Genomic DNA, 25,907 nt, shown 5'->3' on the forward strand with positions numbered 1-25,907 from the left:
CCAGGCAGATTGTCTTTTACATCATTACCAACCCTGACAATGCTGTCTTAGCAGAGAGTAACTGACAAGCCACTCTAACCACAAGTAGAGTGAGGACCTTATGAATGACATTTTTGCATGATGACTGAAGTCATAAGAAAATGTAATTGGTCAGCTTTGACAACAGGTGCTCTATTGGAAAACTATTACCAACTTTTATCTTTCTAAATTCTGTTATATAAATCCTGTGTGTTTAGGGTTTGAGTCTCCCACTGGCCTTGCGCCTTCCCCATCAGCACCAGCTTGGCAAGGACGAAGGGTTGCTAGCTCCAAACTCTGGATGTTAGAATTCTCTGCATTCTTGGAACAACAACAAGACCAAGACACAGTAAGATACACACCTGACTTCCACCCCTCATTAATTTTTGGTCTTCAGGTAGCTCCTGTTCATTGTGGATATGTTATACTACTGTACATGTATGGAAATACTTGCTTCACCACTCTACTGAGAATAGAAAGCCATCTTTGGAAAACACAAGATACCCTTCATTTAGAGTATAGAATTGCCTATAGTGATATAGCCAGCTCTGTGCCACGTGCTTCTGGCCTCCCTTTTCAGGATCATGGGTGTTCACATATCAAAGCTCAAAGCACTGAGGTCATAAGACAGTGGTACAGCCCCTGACGGGCTATTCTAGCTGTCTCATTCAGCCTTGGAGGACAGACTGAGAATCAGATGATCACATGAAACCACTCTGGTGTGTCGGGAATCTAAATTTGGGGGCAACTGGGATGAATTTGCATCAATGTGTTTCCATGGTGCCACCTCTAAAATGGAAGCAGTAAGATATGCCTGTCTCACTAAACCTTGTGATACTGCATCTTGAGATGTACATTGGTGATGGACCACGTCCTCTGTCTGAGATAGGTACCAGCCAAATTTTCTGAACTTTCCTTACCGTGGGATTTCAGGCAGCTCTTCACAGGACAGGCGCATTGATGTTTGACTGAGTGACCTGTGATAGGTCACAGTCTGTATCTCAGGTTATTTCAGACTTTATAGCAGCAGCATGAGGCAATGGTTTAGGAGTGAATATAGGAAAAAGCCCAAAAATCATGTTTCAGAAGAAGCAAGAAGCATGGATGTATGGATAGGATGAAAAGAACAGCATGAGCTGGTATTAGCAAAGATATTTCTGCTAATACTTCTGGTCTTTTAGAAAGTGCTATCAAATCTTCAGTGACTTCCAGTAGTCTTCTGTGAAGAACCATAAATGTTCAGTATGTACTGAATGGTACTGAACGATTTCCTAATTCCATCTTTTTCCTCTTCTTGCAGTATAACAAACACCTGTTTGTGCACATTGGGCAGTCAAGCCCCAGCTACAATGACCCCTACCTCGAGGCAGTGGATATCCGGCAGATCTATGACAAGTTCCCTGAGAAAAAAGGGGGCCTGAAGGAGCTCTTTGAAAGGGGGCCAGCTAATGCCTTCTTCCTTGTCAAATTCTGGGTAAGGGAAGGACCCTTTGTTAGGGTGCCCATTTGCTATGAAGTTCTCACTTTAAAAGTGGTGGCCTCTCTAGCTGTTCGGAGACTGCCGCCTCCCAACAAATTTTCCCTCTGCAGGCAACTTAATACAGCCACGACTGTCACTGGAGATCTTCCCTTGACTAGACAAGGCACTCATTCTGTCCTGGAGCAAGATGTATCTTTCTCAGTGTCATCTGCAGAGTTGTTCTTGACTAGTGTCTGGAGATATTATTTGCTAATGGTGACTTGGGCCCTTTAAAATTTTGGTTTTCTTATGAAAGAAGATTTCAGAGGAAATTATTCTCTGTGTACTCATATGTGTTCATTTCTCTCAGTGTTGAGTAACTTCTCAGAGACAACATTTTTTCGTCTTTTTCTCCTATGTCATTAGCTGCAGTTTGTTATCCAACTACTAATAATTCACAGATGCATATTTACTGTAGGCACAAGGACAGACAAAAGATAAGAGAGACATAATGAAATTGGATTATGCTGATAATATATTACTGAAATGACTTCTGGTAAGTTGGCAGAAATCAGTTGGGCAAAAGCCTACTCACTCAATTTGGATTTTTGTGAGTTAGCTGAAATTTGCAAAAGCTGTGCCATTGTGCTGCAGGGTACAAACAAAATAGTTTTGGTCATGGATATTATCATAGGTATTACAAGATTAAAAATAATAACAGCTTGGGGCAGTTGTATGCTAGATGGCTGCGGGAATGTGTAATGGGATTTGGAGCCTTTCGCCTTGAGTTTACTGCTTATAATTCAACCCCAGGTCAGGAGTGAGATGATGAGAAATGAACTTTCATATCTCATACTCTTCATACAAACTAGATAGACTCTTAACTGGGCCTTTCAGGAGAAGGAAGAGTTAAGTGCCTTGAGATGCAACTTCCCAGCTGTCACAAGCCTAACCTTTCCAGAATTGAGTTGGAGAATGTTGGTGGGGAGTCTGCTGTTCAAGTGTCTGGTGTTTAGGGTGTTAGTTGCTGGTGTTTCTTGGAGGTACATCATTTTACTACCCACAGACTGTGTGCTACTGAGCTGGGCCCCTCATGGGATTAGCCTCTGTTAGAGTACAGCAAAGCCTGCTTGGGAAGGTCAAAACAAAGAGTAAAAGACCAGCCCTGTTCTGGGTGGAAGAGAAATACTTGGGAGAAACAGCAGCACCTTGCTGAGAAGTATATCATTTGACAAAACCTGGGTAGTGATTGTCCTACTAAGAACTGTCTGGAAAAGGAAACAGAAGTCTGATGTGGCAAAAGAAAGGAAGGAAAAAGAGTAAGAGGGGATAGCTTCTAAGAAATGGTCCTTGGAGGAGTAGGAGCTGCAAGAGCTGCTTCCTGCTGTGGGATAGGGATGCCAGGAAACTCTTCATGTCAAGGTGAAGAGCATTGGCTGCTGTGTGGTATCCCTCTGAAGTGCTTTAGAAATTTTGGGAACAAAAAGGAGGAGTTTGGAGGGACATGTTATATAGAGAGAAGAAATCACTTTGAATTCCTTGACTTAAGGAGAGAGAAATCGTAATGAAATTGTGATCTAGTGTAACTGTGATTTTATTTATCAAAACTGTTAGTGTGCTTTTGTGCTTGTGGGGTTGGGTTTGAGGATTGTGGTTGGGTTTTAATATTAGAAGGATAAATGTGGCCTATGCATCATGTCAGACCAACCTAAGTTAGGCTTTTGAAGGATTTATGTGGTAGGATGTCATTAAGCTGGGCCCACATGAGGTGTCTGGTGTTCAGAGGGTATCAGCTCACAGAAACTTGTCTTGCGTAAAGAGGTGTGACACAGGATTTGACGCACCTTTGTTTCAGTGTATACATGATGTCCTGGGCCCCTGCATCTGTGCACTTATAATGACCATGATATTTCTGGGCTTGGATTAATATTTTGACTTTCTGATTCTTTTTTTGATGCTCTTGCATTGCTGGCTCCCATCTGGAGTTTTTTTGGTGGAAACGCTACAGGCTGTCATCTACAAATAAGCTAAGTTTACAAGTCAAGTAATTGAATGGAAGCTTCTAAGGCTTTTAAGAAGTAAATCATTCAGTCTGGTATTTCTTTCTCAGTGTAGACAGTAGTAGGGGATGAAAACACCATTCCTGATGCCATATTCTGGATGAGAAAGTTTTGGGGCACTTTTATGATTTGCTGTGTTTCACAAGAGTGCTTACATTAATCCTGTTGTAAGATTTCAGCTAGGATCTCTTAAGGCAATATAACCAAAGCAGTTAAAAAAACCTCTTTTGCTCCAGAAAATTTGAAATTTTTTGAGGAGAACTCAAACCTTTTTGTTGCAAAACTTTGTATTCAACATGCCTGAAATATTGTGGTAATGCAGCCTTATATGTAAACAAAGCATATGACACATGCCTGTAATGCACCATGCTACATGTGTGAATTTGATGTGTTGAAATGATTGCATGTAGTGCAACCCCCTCACCAATAAACACTCTTCACAGATAAGGCAATATGATTTAAACCAGAAGAAAACTAGATTTCAGCTGAGATTTTTATACCCCTCTGCATTTTTATACTTCTGTATATGCTAGGGTGCCGTTTCATTTTGTTCAGAGCCTGATTGCTCTGGACAGCTATACAAATATGCTGCCGATGTCCAAAGATGTGCTGGATAAAGCAGTTACTACACTGTTGCATTTATAGCATCATTTTAGGATAAAAGTATTATCCAAAAGCAAATTACCAATAACCTTAAACTTGCTGAGTAGAGTTAAATACTTGAAGGGGTGTTTTGAAACATGAAAGTATGATTGATTTTTCAAAGGTTCCGAATTGAAGTGGTGCTTGCAGGTGACAAAAGACATAAAAAATCAAGATATTGAATAAGTTAGTTTTGTATCCTTGTAGTTTTCGGCTTGAAGAACCTGGGGCAGGAACCTGCATTACTGAAGTAAACATTGAATATACCAGATGATCTGTTGTGCACCAGAAGCCTAATGCCACACTAGGGTTGGGGTTTAGGATCTAGCGTGACTGAGAAAGAGATGTTAATATTTGTTCAATGGTGCTTTAAATTATTTATACAATAGCTAAGAATCAGAAGTCGATTAGATTGAAACATAATCAGTGTTTGCAATTCTTCCTTGATTTTGGCACGGGGAGTCTGGTACAATGAATTAACTCTTAGACTTGGATTGGCAGGTTGTGTATGACATCTGTGTGACATTTCTCTGTGCTCCAAGTGCGTTCTAGCACACGACAATGAATGTGAGACATTAGCCTCCCAACACATGGGCAGTTGCAGCTCTGCTCTTTTCCAGTGCAATATTATCTCTACCACCTGTTACTTGGTTCTCCCCATGAACTCCTGTATGCATCGTTATTAATAGTTTGGGGAAGAGGCGTTTTCAGGGCTTTGCACATTAGTAGAATGGTGCACTTGCATCTTAAAGCTTTCAGAAGTTGTGAGACTCTGGGTGGAAGATAGAAGGAAAATGACAAACCAGGAATCCAGGAGAGGCAGTACTTTGTCCAGAGCAGCCATCTGCAGCAGGGTGGATCAGGAGAATTGCTTGGGAGACCTTTTCTGCCAACGATGAATGTTTGTAGTAATTTCTTCTCGATAATAGGCAAGCTGAACCAGTCAAATCACTGTTTTCTTTCCAGTAAATTAATTATACTTTTGTGGAAGGGGCTCAAGGGGTGGGGTGGAGACTGCTGTCCTGCACTTTGCTTCTCTTCTGTCCCAGGCAAATCCAGTCAAAACAGCAGCAGTGCAAATTCCCCTCAGCACCCTGCCCTGCCCATGTATTCCTTCAATCCTGACCTGTCAGAAACTGCTTGGAGAGCAAGTGAGATGGTAATTCGGTCTCCATGTCCATTCTGTCCTTGTCACTCCTGAGGCAGCAAACAAGACAGAAGCTAGCAAGAGAGATTTTTGATCTTTGCACATTTTTTCTGAGAATGGATCTGACAGCCCATTAGTTTCACCTGCAGTCACCAGCACCACCTCCTACCAGTTACTACCTTATGTAAGGGGACTCTGTCAATGGCACTTCTTTCACTGAAGTTTTTCCCCACAGTATAAAGATTGTTGCCAGCAAAAAGCAGACTCAAAGACTGAATTGCGGAGGGAATCTGTGTGCTGCGTGTCAAAATAACACAGTGCTGTGGGGCTAGCTAAGTTGCAGCTACCCGCACTGTTCGCGAGGCCTTCTGCTTGCTATCTTTGGCTAGCTCAGAAACTTTCCCCTTCCCCCTTTCTTGGAGGCTGAAGCTGCAGTGGCACAAGTTTTGGACTGTTCTTAAAGAATTGTACAGCACATTCTTTTTCACTGACCACATGGGACCTGTGTGCAAGATATCGACAAGCTATGGTTTCTCACAGCATTTAATGTCGTTTGGACTCTTGTCTAATCATTGCTTTTCAAGCCTCAGATAAGCTGAAGACTTAATTCTCAAAGGTCACATTTCCTTCTGTGAAGAGTTTCAGAGAAATTCTGAATCACAGCCTCATCCTAGCGGGAATGAGGCCTTTCTCGGTAATCAGTTGTGAAACTCACTCCCACCAAAGATCAGACAAAAATCTTGGCTTAGTATATAGTTAGGACAGTGCACAATGCCAGCTTTTCTGTAAGTGTTTCTTTCTTGGGGCTGCAGAAGTTGAGTGGTACATTCAAGCTCATCAGAGCTGTTTTCAGCAGAGCTGCTAACTCAGACCACCAATATGATTTTCTTTTTAAAAAAAAAAAAAAGAAACAGAAAAAATTCTAGCTTGTTGAGGTTTACTATGTTCTTCCCTGAACAAATCCCTTCTCTTCCATCTAGAAATCTTGTCTTGTAGGTATTTAAAAATTCTGCTTACTTCTCTGGAAAGGAGGAATTCTCAGCTGTTTCCCCCAAAACAGTCAGATCAGCTCTCTTGCATACAATATGTAGATCTCTGAGATGTGCTAGATCACAGATACCTCAGTGATTGTAGTTTCACCACGCTATGTAATCTGTTCTCAACTTGCACAGTAAGTTGAATGCATCCCAGACACATCAGGTTGCTGTTATGGTAGAGTGTGCGCAGCTTTTGCATCTAGAACTTCTTGGACAGAAAGAACGAACCCTGACTTTGTCAGACAACGTAGTATAGTATGGTCCAGTTGGTGGCTCATAACTCAGATTTATCTTACAATATGCCTCATCTATTTGATCTTCTACCTTTGCCCTTGAAGAGACAGAGAGCAGCTGTTTGTGTGTGTGTTGGCCCCTACTGCAGTCCCACCCTGTTGCTAGCAGTGGCTAGTAGAAGCCTGTGGGGCAAGGCAACTCAGCCCATTGGCTATGGACTTTTCTAAATCCTGCCTGTATGTCTCCTTTGGCTGCCCAGACTGGGGTAAAGAACATATTCAAGAGTTATCTCAATTGTTGGACATACTAGTGCATTTGCCAGTGAGGAGCTGAGGCACCTAGGTTCTGGTCTCCAGGTCAGAATCACATTTAGCTATATATGCAACGAGTCCATGCATTCCCAGACTATAAAGTGAAGATTAGCCTTCCTACTTGATGAAGTGCTGGGAAGATGAATTTCCTTTAAGTCATAGTCACTTTTATTCCCTTGCATCTTTGAGGGATTGAAGGTACTGGACAGACTAAAGTAGACCTTCCTCTGCTCACCTTGGGTGCTCACCCCAGAATTGGATGTGCTTTGACACAAGGTTTTCTTTAGAGAAAGAAACTCTGAAAGTGAAGAGAAAGGAAGAGTCCTTTTACAAAAGCAGCAATGTGGTTTCTAGTCCTGATGGCCTAGGTGTTGTGAGGCACTCATAGGAATCTAGGCATAGAGGCTGCAGCATTTTGAGATGTTAATATAAAAGCTCTTTTGGCCATTAGAGACCCCATGATGTGCAGTACGATTTTGTCCTGGTCCAATCCCGGGAACTGTAACTGCATCCATTAGTGATTTACTTCAATGTCCAGTTGACATTTAAAAGTTAATTTTGCTATGGCAGATAACGGTGTTCTTCCTCAATTTCTGCTTTGTCTCCCTTCAGGAGATATAATCATCTCCATAGCAGGAAAAGCTCACAGGTTGGACTTCAACTCCTGAGTGGTTCTTTGGTCTCATATTCATGTACATCACTGCCATTTTCAGTTTACATGAATAAACCAGGTTGCCAATAGTTCAAGAGTGTGTGCTAAACCATCTCTGGTATGGGGGCTGTAACTTCCATGAGAGGGTGGGAACCAGCAGCTGTAAGTAAGTAATTGAGCTGTAACTGTAAGGTCAGCAGTGTCTGCCTGAAGTGCTGCAGCCCCGTTCCCCTGCAAACGTGGGCTGGAGCCCTTGGCTAGCTGCTGCTGTCATGCCCTGGAGTTGCTGAAATTCCATGTATGTATGTTTATGGGCTGAGATTTTCAGAGGTGACAGAAAGAGGTGGGTGCACCGCTCTTGTTGACTGACCACCCTAAGACATGTCTGACAGTCCTAGTCCATAATATGGGACAAGCTTTAGAATAAAAGGTGCGGTATAAATGTCAGGGAGTTCCAACATGACACCATTGCTTCGCTGCAACAGGGCTTCCAGAAACTGGTTGTACATAATGTTAGTTGAATGGCAACGACTGCTTAATTCAAACAGTATTGCCATAATTTTACCTACTGCCAAATATTTTAATGTTGATTAATTAGATGTTAACTAGCTGTGAAATTCTAGTCTGGTCTTTTGACGGGAGACTTGCCAAATTGTGGAGGCACCTACAGTGGCTTCTTAGGGCTAGTGAAACTTTTCTCATTAAGTGGAACTAGCACCTTTCTTCTTTGCCTCATATTGACTGCACTTATTTTTTAATTTGTCATTCAGAGTTTAGGGGAATATAACCTTAACTTTACTATTGAGACCCTGAAAATGTTTGTCTGGTTCTGCAGTGAGAGCCTCCACTATGTTTATGTTGCAGTGGTCCAACCAAACTTCTGTAGCCTTGACCCTTTGTTCTTTTGACTTAGTGGGACAATTTCTTCGGAAAGTGGAATTGGGTCCGTCCATTGTGTTTATCACCCCCAAGGGAAATAGCTGAACAGTATTGTGAAGGACTCCTAGTCTAGTTCCTCTTTGGAGAAGGGAAGGAATTAATCTTTGTTCAGACAGCTGGAGTATGGGTCAAATAAACAATACAGTTAGTTGCATTGACATGTAAATTAGTATTAGAGTAACTCAGTAAAAACCTAAACCAGAATAGAGTAACATTGCAACTCTTTAATACATGTACGTTTGTGGTGCAGAGTAGCTCCATAACTATAATGAGGAAAACTTGACAGGAAGGGTTTCAGCATGACCATAATAATTCACTTGGCAACCTGTATTATGATGTCTGTAATGCCTGTGCCTTGCCTTGTTCCTATTAATACTTGTGCTACCAGGTTAAAGCTAGCCTGGATTTGCCCACATATGCTACTCCAGTGTAGACAAACCATTGGAGCGTAACACTGCATTACAGTTTAAGTGGTCATGACAATGTAAAAGCTTCCAATCTTCCTGCAGCTGTTGTTTCAAAGTCTTGTGCAAAAGTTATTACTCACTGGTGCAAATGTGGATGATGTGAAGTGTTTTTTTAAAAAAGTTTTGAATCCAAATTGCTTTACTGATGAATTTTAACAAGTGTGCCCAAATCTGTTTTCAGCGTAGTGAGGAGGCAGGAAACTATGGGCGCAAAAAGGGATAAGTTGTTAAGAGAAGTCAGGAACCCTATTCAGCTGGATGCATTGTTTTGGGAAGCTATCTTCTGAGGAGAAGCAAACATGAGAATAAAATATTGCCAGCTTTGTACAACTATCTCCTCATAAATCAGAGGATGCTCTTGAATATATAGTATCCAGGAGACGACAAATTAAGGAAAACACAAAGGTATGAGTGCGCAGCTGGTGTAAACTGGTGTGAATGTATTATGCATGTAGGGTTGAGCGTATACACAAGGGTTGAAGATCTGTCACTACTTTAGAGGGAGGAATTCTACTTAAAAGAGGGAGTCACAGAGAAGAAGACAAGCCATTCTGACAAGTGAACTTTCTTTCATCCATAATCTGTGGTGAAAATGGTAAAACTTTTAAGGATTTTTGTAGAAACAACACAGTCATTTTGAAGAGTGATTTGTGATCGTGTATATAAATACTGTGCTGTTATGCCCTCATTGCGAGCAGAGTGAAGGCTGTATGTCCATCCTTAATGCTGCCAGTGTTGATGCAAACATTGGAGCATTCTGTCATCTTGCCTGCACTGCCTCTTTGTCCCTCTAGAATTATGTGAATGCCACAACTCTTAGTTTAAGAGATACCCCAGGAGATGCATTGCCCACTGTACTTCATGAAAAACCTATCCTAAATCTGTCTTTCACTCACTTCTGACTTTGTGAGTGAAAATAAAAAAATAATTACCTTTCAAGCAAACAATTGATTTGTTTGAAAGGTAATTATTGTTTTAATACGTGTGCACAATTGTGCAGTGGCAGCAATGCCCCAGTTGTGCTAAGTGGAAAATGGAACTGAATTTTCTGAAATAAATGTGGAGATGGTCCATTTTATTTCCTTTAGCACCTCCTCCTTCACACACCTGAAGTGGCAAGTTAACATCCATGGAATTAGATTGAATGGAAATACTGCACATAATTACATGGCTGCTTTTCTTGCTGGTGTTTTTGGCATTGCTACTGGCAAAATGAATTGTTCTGTGACAGTAACTCTGTGCAATGGGATCTGCTGGTGAGTGTTGTGGTGCAGAGATGGCCAAGCCCAACTGTCCAGGGGCAAAAATTGTAGCTTCAATGACAACAGTGTGTCTTCTAGCAGGTTACCAGTTACTGCTGCAGTTACTCAAACCCAGCGTTCACTAGAAGCAGCAGCCTTTCTGCTTTTCCTATTGCTGCCCATCCTCTCAACACATGTTCTTTGTCTGAACACACACAAGAGCTTCTGAATCAGGTCAGGGAGCTGATCCCACTGAGAACTAACTGAGTAGTTAGTTCCTCAGCAAGTCTTGTAATACAGCTACAGAAACATTTGTGTCAGTACAGGAGGAATGGGGAGGCACAGACTGCTCCAGGACAGTGAGACTGTTCTCTTGCTGTCAGGACCAGCCTGGTGTTATCAAACTAGAACTTTGAGGTGCACTTTCCCCAAGAGGCTCAAGCCAACCTGAGTATGTGTTGCTATCAAAACAGGCAGTCTTGGTGCCCTCAACTTTTGTGTGCGTTCTCACCCTCCTTCCAGCCCCAGCAGCTTTGTGGAGATCCAAGTGAGCTTTCTCGTGTGACTGAAAACTAACTCACCAAAACCACACCAAAATTGATTTTGACTGGGATCAGCTTTCTCATGTGGCTAACCACAGAGTTGTACAATTGCTAATGGTGGCACAAAGGCAGCAGCAAGCTTGTGGGGCTACAGATGGGGAGAAGGCTGGACTGGCACTTTCTAGATTGACTTAAACCTCTTGTGAAATTGCTACTTAAGAGAAATAAGCTAACAGTATTATCTCATGGCAGAGACAAGTATTTTGTATGGCAAAGAAAAGGGGGATTCATTATTGAGATAGTCCAGTTCCAAGGCTAGCGTTGCTTGTTCTAAGCGCTGCTCTAGATCTTAAATCAAAAAAATTTCTGACATATGCTAAGAAAACTATGCAAGAATGGCATCTAATGCACACTGTATCCACCGTAGCAGGAATACGCTTTTCTTCAGTTTCCCGTTTCCCTCAGCTCAGCAGGAAGAATAGAGCAGTCTGAAGTAGCGTATGGGAACTGATCATGACTTTTCTGCTGATGTGAGTTAACACCTCCACTTGTGAAGTACAGAGAAGCTCTTACCCTTTCCGTTTTGAAAGGGTGGAGGCTGGGCTGGGCATTCCCACACACGCGTTGCCTTTTCAGGATTAAGGGAACCGCCTTTTCTTTCCATAAGTGTGGTTTGAAGGACCCCTGGTGGAAGCTTCAGACAACCAGGATTTTTAGGAGTTGGGTCCCAACATGAGGCTTCAGTTGGCCAACCTTAGTCACCCGCATTTGAAAACTGTGGCTTCTAATGGAGATGGGTTTGTATTCAGGTGGAACTGGGCGGGATCCATCAGCAGCCTACGTTCCTTATGCTGAGTCCTGTCTGACATAGCGCCGGAGCTTGATGTGTGTGTACTCACAGGGTCCTTCACTCTGCTCTGTGTCTTTCCCCTTACCTGCATATCCAGGTAAAAAAAAGCTTTTTTACAGTTGGTGTACCCTTGTTTTTCCTCCTTAGCGAGGCAGCCGTCTAGCCTGTCTGTTGCCTTGCTCTGTCTCTACAGTGCCCTCCTGTCTGCTCTCCGCATGCTCTTTGGGCACCTCCATGGTGTTCTGGCACTGTTCAGTTATGGTAAATACCAGCTAAGGCAAGGGGCTGTATCATATGTTTTTCATGTTAAGAGGATACTCCACCAGATTTCCCCAGTGTGTATGCACATTCTCCCCACCATTTTCTAAAGTGGGAACTGGATTTTAGTGTATACTCTTCAGATTTTCCCTGCTTGTTGATGCACACTGATCCGCTTAAGGAGCTTTGGACTCTCCAGTACTCTACAATCTTGGCTGCACAAGGTAATGGTGAAAAAAACCACCACAACCATCTATTGATAACCACCTATTTTTCTTGCCCCCCCCTTTTTTTTTTTTTTCTTTGGCAGGCTGATTTGAACACCAATATTGAAGATGAATCCAGATCTTTCTATGGCGTTTCCAGCCAATATGAGAGCCCAGAAAACATGGTCATTACCTGTTCCACAAAAGTGTGTTCCTTTGGAAAGCAGGTGGTGGAGAAAGTGGAGGTAGGAAGCAGACACCTGGGTGCAAGGTTCTTTCTAGCTGCTGTTTTGTCACTCAAGTATTTGCATCCTCTGTATATCTCAAGGCAAAATATAGGCCATGCTTGTTGTGGGGAGATGAATGCCATAGATTATTATTTCTGAGACATGCAGGTGTAAGATTGCTCCAGCCTGCAACATGGCCTTGTCTCAGGACTTCATTGAAGGTGTGGTAGTGTTGGCTAATTTTTGTTTAAATCTCAGTTTCTGAAGACAGGTGAATATGTAAGACTCTCACCTCTGGTGATTCTCTGTGTTTTTTGGGGGAGCAAAGAAAAGCTAAGAAACCTGGACCCTTGTTTTATAGTCCAGAATGGTGAAAACAAATAGGCAACACCTCACTCTCATCAGTGGTTTTAAACAGAACATTCATAGACTATAGCCATTAATTAATAGACCGAAATAATTTACAGACTTACAGTTTTATGAGGCTTATCTTGGTGCTTGTACACTTACAGCTCCAGCAACAGTGGAGTTGCATAATTATGAGTATATCTGGCATTGAAGAAATTCTTTCTGATGCCACATTCAGCTGCTACGAGAGCTGTTCTGACATGCTTCCTGCTGCTCCCTTGCTCAAGGAGCCCTTAGATGCAGGAGGAGCGTTTACATACAGAACACCAGGTGTTCTTGTGTCAGCAGTCAGCTCAAGCTACATCATTCCCCAAGATCCGTCTCCTGCCATATGACAGACATGCCTGAAGTCTGGTTATGTGTTTGCATGATGCGATGAAACAGGCCAAAGAAAGGTGTCGTGGTGCACAGGAAAGGAGAGCAAGCTCTTGGGGTGAAAGGAGGTAATAGGCATTTAAGGGTCTGCTGTGAAATGATAGAATCCAGCCTCAGCTTCTGTTTAAAGGAAGATGAAATTATACAGGAGCTAGGATGTGGATATGAACAAAAAAATCCCTTTGTGTAACATTGGCCAGACCTTCTCCTAATGGGGAGCAGAGATACTCTGTTGTCTCTCACAGGTATCAGAAGGTTTTAGTCCTTCCCAGCTGTGAAGCACCCTAAGCATATGATTGTCATCATTACTAGGAGTTTCCTGGTCTTGCTAAAGCAGTAGCTTTTAACTTTTTCATTTCGTTCACACCTAGTATTTTTTTCAGTAGAGATGCAGACCATAATAGAGCTGACAATTGGTCTGCTCCTCTTAGTTACCTTTCACAGCTCCATGGAAGTTTGCTGCTCATAAGCTGAAACCCACTGCTCTAAAGACAAAAGAAATAAACTCAGAGAAATTGGAGGGCTCAAGGAGACTGACCTTGTTGCAAAGTAATGTAGAGTAATGATTAATCAGCTCATTACTGTTAGTAAAATGACTTGAAAATGCCATTGTAATTTTTCAGTTCTGAATGGTTTTATGTGATTAATGTTAGTAACGTGACATCATTAACCCCATGTGCCCCTTTTGTGTTTTGCATTGCAGACAGAGTATGCACGCTATGAAAATGGACACTATTCCTATCGCATTCACCGTTCCCCTCTCTGCGAATACATGATAAACTTCATTCATAAACTCAAGCACCTTCCTGAGAAGTATATGATGAACAGTGTGCTGGAGAACTTTACTATCTTACAGGTGGGACTTTCAACTGTTTTCATTGGAGCTTGGAAACATGTAAGCCCCATGCAGGAGTTCACTGTTGTGAGTCAAAGCTGATTTCCTTTTACATCTCAGCATCTAATTGAACTTAGTATCTCTCACGTATATTGCACCTCAAGACCATTTACAGAGCTCTAGAGCTAGTAACTCATGCAGAGAAGGAGCAGAAGAATTTTAGAGACCTGAGTAAGAGAAACAAAAAAAGAAAGATAAAGGGAGAACTCATGAGGCAGAGAGATAAAGGAAGAAGGATGCAAAAGTCAGTGAAGGAAATGCTCATTCCACTGTTGGACAAACGTTGAGGTCCTTTCTGTACCCTGGCCCTTTTTGGAAGGTAAAAAAAACCAAGAGCACTGTTAAGTGACTATATAATTTTGTCATGAGAAGAGTTCTTCACTGACAAGGTGGGGGGGCAGGGGGAGGAAAGTTGTTCTCCTAGGGCCATCCTGAATGTTGAAAGAATATGGAGGCACATAAAGGAAGGGGCATGTTGGGGTAAACTCTTTACGAATCACTGCGACCTCTAGGTAGGGTGGTACTACAGTGCTACAGCAACTAGGTTTGCATTAGTGTCTGTGTTATACCAGGAGCCTTTCCAGCATCAGATGCAGCCTAAATCTGGGAAGAGGGCAAAGACAGCTTAAAAGGTAGATTTTCCTAATGGACTGAGATCTGTGCACGCCTCTACAAGGCATGTCACAGATCTTTGCCCAGGGAACCTGAGCTTGGGTAAGTAGGAGAGATGCTAGTGGCTGTATGAAAGAATGGAAACCAAGTGGTCTTCATTCCGTTCTCTGGAGATCTTGTGGGACTTCAGGAAACTCATTTCACTGTTTTGTGGCTCAGGTACCTGAGCTATAAAATACAAGGTTAATAATATACCTCAGAAGGCTTTAGGAGGCTTTACTCTTTCATGTTTATACTAAGATCTTTAGCATTTGAAAGAAGAGAGAAGTATAAATGCTAAGAGTTTTTTCAGATGAGCAAAAGCATGAAGGGGGCAGGAACAGAGAGATGGAAGGCCTGCATGCTGTAATCCATACTGAGAAACGCTGTAACTGCTTTCTGCATGTTTCATTACTTAGGGCAGCGCTTGCTATACATTTTATAAACAAAGTTGCCGTATAATTACACTTCATCTGGGGCTTTGTGTTTAGAGTAGTCTCACGTCCTTCCCTTACCTCCTGTTACAGTGCAGGTCTCACATGGGTGCTGGCACATCCTTTTAGATACTGCCTTTCAGTCCTGCTTCCTGAGCAGCAGGCTGAGCGTTTTCCACCCTCCACTCCCCACTGGGGAGCTGAAAAACAGTCGTGCTTAATGTAAGGTGTGCTGCTAGTCTTTGGTCCCCACCACCAATTTCCGAACAAAGCTTAATTACATTTTTTCTAGACCCTCTTCATGATCTTAGATACCCCTAATCTCACTAGGATGATTTATCTTGCTTTGCACATTGCTCTGGATTTAGCCCTCCCAAGATTTCACAGCCCATTTTTCAGGAAAGGCTCTGGTGCCTTACCACACCTGGATGTGTGTAACTTGCAACAGCCTGCAGAAGGAAGGAGAAGGGTTAGTTCTCTAGTTCAGCTGCAAACTGAATCACGAATTAAGAAAAGAAAACACAATAGACCAAAATCAAGCTGCTGAAATCAATAAGCAAGTTTGAAAACAGCTATTTTCTTCCTGTTTTCACAAGAACAGTTAGGCTTTGGTACAGTTCAAGCCTCCAGCTGCTATGTTTTTCTTCTGCAGTTAAGTTGGTGCTACTGCTGATAAAAAGGTATCTCCTCTAGCAGGAGAGAACTGCTTGAAGCTTTAGCTATGGCACAAACTCAGATGACAAGAATGTGCTAAGTTGTGCAGTGACAGAGAGAGGGAAGCAGAACTAGGAGCTCTGGGCGCAACATTTTGCTTGTCCCTGCCATGTAGCGTAGGCAGTGCATGCTTTTGAAACTAGGACAACACTGTTCCATCACCGTGCTGGTGACACTTAGTCACACTGCAGACAAGCTAAGGTTCCTGAGGGACCACAGAAAAATAAATGGAAAAAAAGGAGCTTCCGTAAGAACACGTGAGTGTAGCAGCCATCTTTCTCCTGACATCTACAGCGTTTGGAATGGGAGGTGTAATGGAGTCAAACCTGTAAGTCTCCTGTAAAATGAGTTATACTCTAGAATCCTCATGGTCTGTGTCTACCACTGAGCAAGAGCAAATGGAAGGAAAGAACTGTTCATGGCTGTGATACATCAACACATATGTGAGCAGGAGTGGATGTGCCATCAGGGGTGGCCTCTCTATACCCAACCGACAAGAGTAAAAAGGTTTTCTGTGAAACACCTTCTCTCTGCTGAAATCCACAACACCACCGGGTGGGGAGTAGAGGACCTAGTGGATCTGCTTCCACTTATGTGGTCACTGCTAGGTCACAGCTTTCCTTTCTCCACAGTGAACTCTGCTCACCTCCCTGTCTCTTCACTGCATTGTAGTGATGCTGTGAAAGTGCTTCACTTGGGGGTGTGGGCACACAGACTGGGTGTTGTGGTGGCCGAGCTGTATATTCTTCCTGTACTTCTCTGTTCTTTGCCTATTGTAGCCAATACTAATGTTTTGTAGTCAAAAACTAATGTTTTGGTCTATGCCAAATGTGTTGGAATATGTAAGCAAAGAAACAGCAGTTGCCATCTCAGTTTCTTTTCCTTTTCTGTCTAGGTTGTGACAAACAGGGACACACAGGAGACCTTGCTGTGCATAGCATATGTTTTTGAAGTGTCAACTAGTGACCATGGTGCCCAGCATCACATCTACCGGCTGGTGAAGGACTAGAGACTCTCTGCCCTGAATTGTCCATGGGATGCATGTCTAAGAAAAAACCCTGTGCTTGAACAACCCCTGCCCCATCATACCAAACTGAAGAATAAACTGCAGATATTGTGTATTTTCAGAAAAGCACCTCTGAGCTGTTTTGTGATTGACAGGGTCAAATAAGTTTGTATCTCCAGGTTTGTCAAAGAAACAGGGAAATAACTGCTTAAAGGTTTCACCACAAACTCATCCTCTGGAATGTATTTCCCACAGGGTACACACAGGGTGTGATCATTCACTTAAAAGGAGTGAGGTAGGGCAATGGCAGCAGCTTCCACAACCACATACGAACAGGTTGAAAGTGTTCTTGCTACATCTAGTCTGAGTGTGTGCACTCCTATACATTCATTTTTAGGTCAACGCATGCACAGACATGCTTACCATATATTTATATAGGTGTCAGTTAGACATGTGTGGGCACATGCATGTGTACAGAGATTGCACATACAGCACACACATCTGCCTGTCTCGCTGTCCACCTCAGCAGGTGTGCAGTCAGAGGCTCCTTCAGCCTTCCTCTTTTAGAGGCTGGATAGTGTTTTCCTCTCTTTTGCATGTGAGAGACCAACTTTTTACTTTTTAAATTGTTATGCTTAGAAAATTGGGTATGTTAAATCATGTCTTGCCCAGCAGATTTCCTCCATGTATCAGGTCTGCTGATTTGACTGACTGAAATAATTCTTGCTGCTTTTGCTTCCATTCTCCCTGCACAGCTAGCACTGCTTGGGGAGCTAGACTCCCCTCTTTTCTTGAGCACCAGCAAAATAATTGTTTACTGGGATCAAATTGTTCCACCTGTTAGTTGCAGTCAGTGAAGTGCACAAATATTGCTAAGAATGCCATTTGGCCAGTAAATTGCAGGAAGAGGATGGGAGAGAATAGTGAAAAGAGGTTAGCTTTCCATGTTTCCAAGACAATCAAACACAGTCTCTCTGCTTTACTTGTAAACTGAGGTGGTTTACTCAAGAGTCACTGAGAGGCAATAATCTTGGTTCCCACCATGCTGCTGATGTGGGGGAGGATCCAACCATTCACGTTACTCTGGGAGAAGAGCTGCGTTTCATGATGCTCTCTGGCAGCCACTGAACAGGCCATCTATTGTGTGGCTAGGGACAGTCCCATGGCACGGATTTGGGTAGATGGTGTTACATCTTCTCTTTCCATAATGCATCACAACACTTTAGGAAGCACCTCTCACGCTTATTTCAGACATTTCCATCCTTGCATTTTTGGCACAGAGAAGAGTACTCATGGCTACCTGAGGAATCTGAGATGCAGTCAGAAATCATGGGTTTATTAGAATGCCAGAAGGTAAGGGCTTCTGCCACACACAGATGAAATCTGACTTCTTTCAAGAACTCATGAGCTTGTTGGTACTCCTTTCTACAGCTTTCAGTCAGATGATTAAAGGGCTCTGTGGATTCCATGAAGAAACTGTATAACTCTTCACAGCATCTGTAGAGGCCTGCAGACTTACATATCTCCTCCAGCTTCTTAACCATCTTCCTGTCCTTTGAAATATTTTGTTTCTGTGTTTGAAGTTGTAAGTTGTACTCATTTAATAACTGTACTCCAGGAGTCTTCTCACAGATTGATGATTTTCCTCCCGCACACTTAAATCTCCCTTCCAATTAAAAACTCCCTTCAAAGTTTCAATCTTCCACTCCCAGAGAATGTTCTTCCCACGTTTTATGGACTCAGATTAATCCTTCGAGTACTTGAAGATCTAAGTCTCCACTGGCTTTTTCACAAGTATTGTTAAATATTCCCCATCCTCTCATTGAAATTAATGAAAGATGCTTAGTCACCTTCCAGTGTACCACCAGCATCACTTCCACTTGGTATATTAGATTAGGGGGGGAGGAAAGGAGGGAAGATTCCCTTACTGGAATACATTCTTTTAAAAACATGATCTGCTATTGTACTCAGTTATCTCCTCCAAACTCCATTATTCTCAGAGAAAGCACTAGCATCTTTCACACCAGTTCTCAGTTCTTTCACTTCCCAGGGGTTCTCGGGCTCCTTAGCTTTTCCCCACAAGATGTTTTGGGCAATCTGCTGCTTTAGATGCTTCTTTCAACATTCTAATTTTTCACTAGCTCTTCCACTTGACTGTGTTCATGAATTTCTTGTGTGTGTCATTAGCTGTGCTTTCTCTTACCCAGATTTAAAAAAATCCTGGTAAACACTGAACTTAGCTAGATAATAATAACTTCAACCACTCCGTGCAATACTTCTGAGGAAGAGCCTTCTGATGCCTTGGATTCATCATGGTTTTATTTTGAAGAATATTGAGAGCAATTGTTCTTTACTAGCTCGTAAGTGTAGAGAAACATGCAGTGTTTTCCTCAATTACTTAAATCTTTAGTATTCCTCTGGATCGTTTCTGGCTGGAAGTATGGAGTTTCTTTGTGAGCTGTTTTCCAAAGCCTGTGTGAAACTTACTCAAACCTATAATGGTGTCTCTAGAATTGTAATACTTAGTTTATGACCTTAGGATTCAATACAATCTTTTCTGACAGTGTTGCAGCTGGGTGAGTTGATTCCTCACAAGGAATTAACATTCAAGAAACAGTAAAGAATGAACTATTAAAAATGAACTTATAAATCAAGTGAGTTAGACAAGTTTATTAAGGTAAAATTTTGATAATGGGATCTGCTAAAAATTTTTGTATTAAGGATGAGTTCACACTGGTGTGGCTGTCAGCAGTTAGTTGAAAAGAAAACTACAAAAAAGACCTTTAACAAAGATGACATGACTGTGTTAACTGAGGGGAAGGTGTGTGCTGAAAAAGATGAATATAGATCCATTCTCAACATCATCAGTAGTCTGGAGGATGAAGAAAACAGCAGGCTAAATTAATCTACAGGTAGCACTGAAAGAGATTTTTGTAAGTGGAATGTGTATAGAGAACTTGAGCGACTTGAACACCATTGAAGCACTAGGATTGAACTGGGAGAATAAATACTAAGAATGACTTGAAATATCATTTAAAATGTCCTTGAGAGAACCAGAGAAAGATGGCAAATGAAAGGTAAATTATTAAAAAGATAGTCAGTGCCTGAGAGGTACATAGTCAGAACATGATCCAAAATTGGACAGCATGTTGGAACTAACTGTCAAAGGACAGTTGCACAAACACAAAACATCAGAGAAGAGTGTGAGATTCAGATGAAAGTCTCATGGTGCTACCCACTCAAATGAAACGGAGACATACACCAGAGGATGAAGATTTCATTATTTGTGGAAGAGGTGATACCAGGCCCTAAAAGGTGTTCCATTTGGCCTAGAAAGTGAGAAAGCCTGAGGATTTCCATGTCAACAAAGATTTCAGAGGAATAGAATATAGACTACTTGCAAAGACCTACTGAATGTGCTTCATATAGAGATAGAATTTTAGAATACAGTAGAATAGTTCCACTTGGAAGGGACCTACAATGACCATCTAGTCCAACTGCCTGACCACTTCAGGCCGACCAAAGGTTAAAGCATGTTATAAAGGGCATTCTCCAAATGCCTCTTAAACACTGACAGGTTTGGGGCATTAACCACCTCTCTAGGAAACCTGTTCCAGTGTTTAACCACCCTCTCAGTTAAGACATGCTTCCTAATGTCAAGTCTGAACCTCCCCTAGTGCAGCTTTGAACCATTCCCAAGTGTCCTGGCACTGGATCCCAGGGAGAAGAGCTCAGCACCTCCCTCTGCACCTCCCCTCCCCAGGAAGCTGTAGAGAGCGACGAGGTCGCCCCCCAGCCCCTTCTCTCCAAACTAGACAAACCCAGAGTCCTCAGCCGCCCCTCACAGGACATGCCCTACAGCCACCACCTTTGTTGCCCTCCTCTGGACACATTCAAGGACCTTCAGATCCTTCTGAAAGTGTGGGCCCCAGAACTGCCCCCAGCACTCAAGGGGAGGCCGCACCAACGCTGAGCACAGCGGGTGATCACCTCTCCTGGCCGGCTGGCCGTGCGGTGCTGGGTGCACCCCAGGATGCGGTTGCCCTCTTGGCTGCCAGGGCACACTGCTGGCTCATGGTGACCCTGCCGTCAGCCAGCACCCCCAGGTCCCTCTCTGCAGGGCAGCTCTCCAGCCACTCCTCTCCCAGTTTATACTTGTGCCCAGCATCACTCCATCCCAGGTGCAGACTGCAGCATTTGTCCTTGTTATATTTCATGCTGTTAATCATTGCCCAATGCCTCAATCTACCCAGATCCCTCTGCAAGGCCTCTTGTCCCCCCAGAGAGCCAACAGCACCTCCCAGTTTAGTACCATCAGCAAAGTTGCTAATGGTGCGTTCAACACCTGCATCCAGATCGCTGATAAATATATTGAATGGAACTGGCCCTGGAGTTGATCCCCGAGGAGCAGCGCTGGTGACTGGTCACCAACCGGATGTCGCCCCATTCACTACGACCCTTTGAGCTCTGCCCTCCAGCCACTTCTTCCTTCAGCACACTGTGAACTTGCTCATCTCACTGCATCAAAAGCCTTCCTAAAATACAGAAAAACTACACTCGCTGCCTTTACTTTAACCCACTAGGTGGGTAACTTTATCGTAGGCTATAAGAGTATTTAGACAGGACTTTCCTTTGTTAACCCATATTGACTGTGCCTGATGACTGCACTGTTCTTTAAATGCCTTTCGATAGCCCCCAGTGTAATCCTCCCTATATTTTTTCCAGGTTCTGAGGTTAGACTAACAGGCCTGTAGTTTCCTGAGTCTTCCCTCATGCCCTTCTTGTAGATTGCAGTAATTCTGGCTGGCTTCCAGTCAGTGGGGACCTCCAATTTTTGTGCTCAGGTAAGCACAAGCTGCACAAGGACTAGCCTTAAAACACAGCCCTGCAGTGCTGGAGTCCCAGTGGGCCTGGACAATCAATCTGATGTGGAAGAGGGACTAATTGACTTGTTTTTTCATTAAGCTATTGCATACCAGTTGATCTGTTGTAAGTGTCCAAGTGCAGGGGTTTTTTTTTGCACGTAGGAGCGTCCCTCACAGGGATGAGTCCTCACCAGACCTTACTGTGGAGCAGCTGACATGACACTGCCTCTGCCATGCATACTGCACTTCTTTGCTGCTCATCGCCTGTGTCTAGATCATAACCTGTGCTTTGAAGCATGGGAAGGATGTGGGCAAGTAGGATAGCAAAGATGATGCCATGAAGTCAGAGCTGGAGAAAGATGGTTTGGTTCTTGTATGGGAAAAGGACTCCATTTATTTTTTATATACAGTGAAGTATTTCTCACCCAGTCTTGCAGAGGCTGCTTTTAAGGACTGTGCAGGCCTTGTACTATTAACCTTCTCCGTGCAGGAGCGAAAAGTGGCCAGTAAAGGACAGAAGCACTTTTTGCACCCATTAAGCAAAACCTGCACCTTCTTTCTATGCACAAAGTTCCTGCTGTGGCTACTGTCTCCAACACAGAGAGGCCTTCAGGAAATGACTTCCAAACAGTAACAGCTTTCCAAACAGGAATTGACTTCCAAAGAGATTCTAAAGGCTTTCCATAAGATCTGTATGGCTGGTAACCAGAATCAGTCAAGCTTGGAGAAAGACAAGCCAAGTACTTTTGAACACCTAGAAAATGGAGCATCTCGGAATGCCTTCTGTTCTGTGCGATTCATGGAAATTCCATGCAAACACAGTCCCACTCTGGCCCATCGGGTGTCCTTGCTAGCCACAGCAATGTGACAAAACCACCTGGGGCCAAATTAACTACTCTGCAAACCAGCCAGCCCCCACAGTAGGCCACACAAGTGTGAAGGTCAACAACTGCCTTCAGTCCATTACCAATGCACGCACCTGCCTATTTCAGCCCTGTGCAATTTCCTTCCTGATCTTTGAAACGTGTGGAGCAGACAACAAATCAAATATAACTTCACTCATGAGAAGAAAACTTGACTCAGGAAATGTATTTTTGGCCAGGACAGACAACAAACATGCTATGAAATGGAAGCCTGTACAGAGAAAGGGCAGCATGTAGTCCCCCAGCGATGGAAAGTTGCTTGTGATGTGTATTAGTACTCTTCTGCAAATAGGAGCCTGGTGCCTTTCATGCATCCACTGCACGTTTATACTGGTACAGCAGACCCCATGGAATAGTCCCTAAAGGAGATGAGCCCTAGAAATCTACTTAGTCCATCAGCTGATCATGAATAAAATCACATTAGAAGAGTTTTAAGACATTATCAAAGCAACGAATACAAGCCGACAGACTGAAGTACAGATGAAATCTTAAGACAGTTGATTTAGGGACATTCATGCAGGTCTTTTTTTTTTGCTTAGTAGCAATGAAAGCCTCTTCTCTGGCACTATTCCTTTCTACTGTTGCTCTTGCAGTTCACAGCTCCTTGGCACCAAGAACCAAGATCAGCAAGAGATATCTACCTACCTTTCAAACTCAACAGAGAAACCAACAGAAAATTCATGTGTCTGGGAGAGCTCACTTTTACGGAGGCTACCAGATGACAAAGATTAAATAAAGCTGTGAGTCAAAAGGAGTACTGGAAATTTGGATCTGGACTAAAAGGCTTCTGTCCCCTTGCAGACTGAGTGAGATCCATGTAAAAATACTTCAAAGATTAAAAGGACTGTAGATGTCTGTCCTCAAAGCTTCCTTTCTTGGAATTTCACCAGAAGACACCAGACAGTACATCAGAACTAGGAGACAGCTGTAATTTTGCTGAAAATAAAGGAAATCAAACACCAAAAAGCAGCATATGTTTAAAAAAAGAGGTAGCCTAGTTTCAAGAGAACAGGATAAATTAACTCTATAAACAACCAGCAATAAATGAGGATATCAGTGTTTTACAAGTGTAATTTCTGTTTTGGGAAGAAATATTAACCTTAGCCTGTACGAATTTGCTGTAAAATCAAAGGACAAAACAGCAAAAGCTGATTCACCTCATCACTTTACAGCCACAACAGTGAGGCATTAGAAGATAAAGTGACAAAACAGGGATCTAAATATCCACGCTTTCTTTATAAAAAAGCAGCTTAAAAGTTTCCATTCAACAGTGACTCCTTTCTTTTCTAACCCCCACATTTCAGTTTATCAGCCCTCAATTGTGCAGCTACATCTGCTTGTGGAATCATGTCAAACTCAATTACTGAAATGATTCCACTTAAAAATACGCTTCTGGGGTAAGACCATGGGTCTGAGCAACACAGAACTAGGTAAGACAGGAGCCTTCCCTTCATCTTCACTTCAAAGCCACAAGAAACACTTCAGGTAAGACAAGTTCATTTGAATTCATTCATTTATCTGTGATGAGGGGGTGGGTACTTCTTAAAGTGACATTGCAAATAGAGAAAACATGTGGGTAGGCCTAGAGGCAGAGATTGAATTTAAATCTCTATTTCAGTATCTTGACTCAAGGATCATCATTTCCTTGAGTAATAGATACATGCTTTAGCCTTTGGTGCAATGGTTTCCAAGTGACCTTTTCTCCCCCATTATCTAGCTCTTTTTTCCTTGGTTCTTTGACATCTTAGACCAGATGAAGGAGTTGAACTTGAGTGGTGACAGCAAAGAATAAAAACTGATTCAGACAGGTGAGAATACCCTCAAACTTGCTCTAAAGCAATAGGCAGAGAGAACACGTGCTGAGCCTCCAAGAAGCTGTGAAGGAGTCATGCTGCTTCATCAATCCTGCAAGCAGCCTACATCAAAACCAAGCAGCAAGGCAGCAGACAACTGGCACGCTTGTAATGCAACAGCAAGAGCAGGGTTACTCTACAAGAGAAGACATCCAGAAACTTAGATTGACAACAGCACTGTCAGTAACCTCACAGACTGGGGTATAGTCCCATTGCATCATCTAAGCAGGTGAGCAGAGAAAGGGTTGCAAAAGATCCAATGATTTGGTCACAGGCAGAAGACAGCTAGTTGAAGCTGAAACAAAAGTCTAATGAGATTACTTTCCTAAGCTTACTAGTATATTGAAAAAAGATCTGCAGCCTAGTGCAGTCTCCTTGGTAGAAGGTGCATCTGCAGTACCAGCCACTTCAGTCCCCAGCTTCAGAGTGATCCTCGAGTTCTTCCGTAAGTGATTGTCAAGTTCATACAAGGTTCCCATATATTTTTTACCTTCTTTCTAAGGTAGACTCCAAATGATGACTTGGTTTTACCTATTCATCTTTCACTTTGACTTGAACTATGGAAATCCCATATACCTGGGTATAAAGCTGCTTGTGCTTATGGCAACAGGTAAAGAACACAACATCATGCTATCTCAGTTAAAACAAACAAACAACAATAACACCACCACCAGAACAGTCAAACTTGTCCTCATTGTCTACTGGCTTCCTGTGCTGCTCATTTTTGAGGAAGTGGTTCTTTATCTTCAAAGTTTGGGCCTTATTTAAAGATTGACAACAATTCCAGAATGAAGATCCTTCGGTCCTCAGGTACAATGGGAGTTACTGCATTAGAACTACAGCATCCAGGAGATGGACCTTCTTCAGAGCCTAGAACCAATGAACTAAATGAAATTCTCTCCACGGATATCTTTATCTCCTGCTGCATTGCAAGTCAGATTTCTTTCATTGCTTTTTAGCAACTTTTGTGTACTTTTGCACACAAATAAATGAAGAACAGAAATCTGCTGCACATGCTTTTCTTCTGGCAGAGAGAGGAACAAACATGTGGTAGGTAACAGTTGTGTTGTTGGCAGCACTACCACCAGGATGCTCAGAGTCTGTTGAACTGAGCGGTTTATAAAAACCCACACAAGACAGAATGGAAGGTATAAGAGAAAATATTTGGTGTGAACACGCCCTTGAACTGGTAAATGTGACAACAGCAGCACCAGGGAAGGAAATAAGAATACACAGGGGACCTAGGAACGTGAAACACATCTTCCTTCTGCAGAAATATCTACAGATGAGCCTTGAGTTGCTCTTCATTCGGTTCGCCCGGGGGGTCCGTGTTCATAACCGCCCCGGGCTGTGTCTGTAGGTATCTCTGCCCCGGTTTACATACTTCCCCCTCACACACCACTTCGCTCCGTGGTCCTCGGCAGAACCTTCCTCAGCGGTGTTAAAACTCCAGAGACACCTCTGCGCGGACGGCGTTTGAAGTTGGTCCCAGT

At 42.8% G+C, this 25,907-nt stretch overlaps 1 protein-coding gene across 1 annotated transcript in view; it reads left to right on the forward strand.

Annotated features, from left to right (window-relative positions):
* TEAD4 (TEA domain transcription factor 4) overlaps positions 1-17,077 on the forward strand; it is a 46,388-nt gene extending 29,311 nt beyond the window's left edge. The window contains exons 7-11 of the mRNA XM_074901902.1: positions 237-367; positions 1,319-1,492; positions 12,168-12,308; positions 13,777-13,929; positions 16,663-17,077. Of these exons, the coding sequence (XP_074758003.1) occupies positions 237-367; positions 1,319-1,492; positions 12,168-12,308; positions 13,777-13,929; positions 16,663-16,776 (713 nt within the window). The 3' untranslated portion in view covers positions 16,777-17,077. The remainder of the gene's footprint in view (positions 1-236; positions 368-1,318; positions 1,493-12,167; positions 12,309-13,776; positions 13,930-16,662) is intronic.
* The last annotated feature ends 8,830 nt before the right edge of the window (positions 17,078-25,907 follow it).

Source organism: Athene noctua, chromosome 3 (genome assembly GCF_965140245.1).
Source record: "Athene noctua chromosome 3, bAthNoc1.hap1.1, whole genome shotgun sequence".
Classification (NCBI taxonomy): domain Eukaryota; kingdom Metazoa; phylum Chordata; class Aves; order Strigiformes; family Strigidae; genus Athene; species Athene noctua.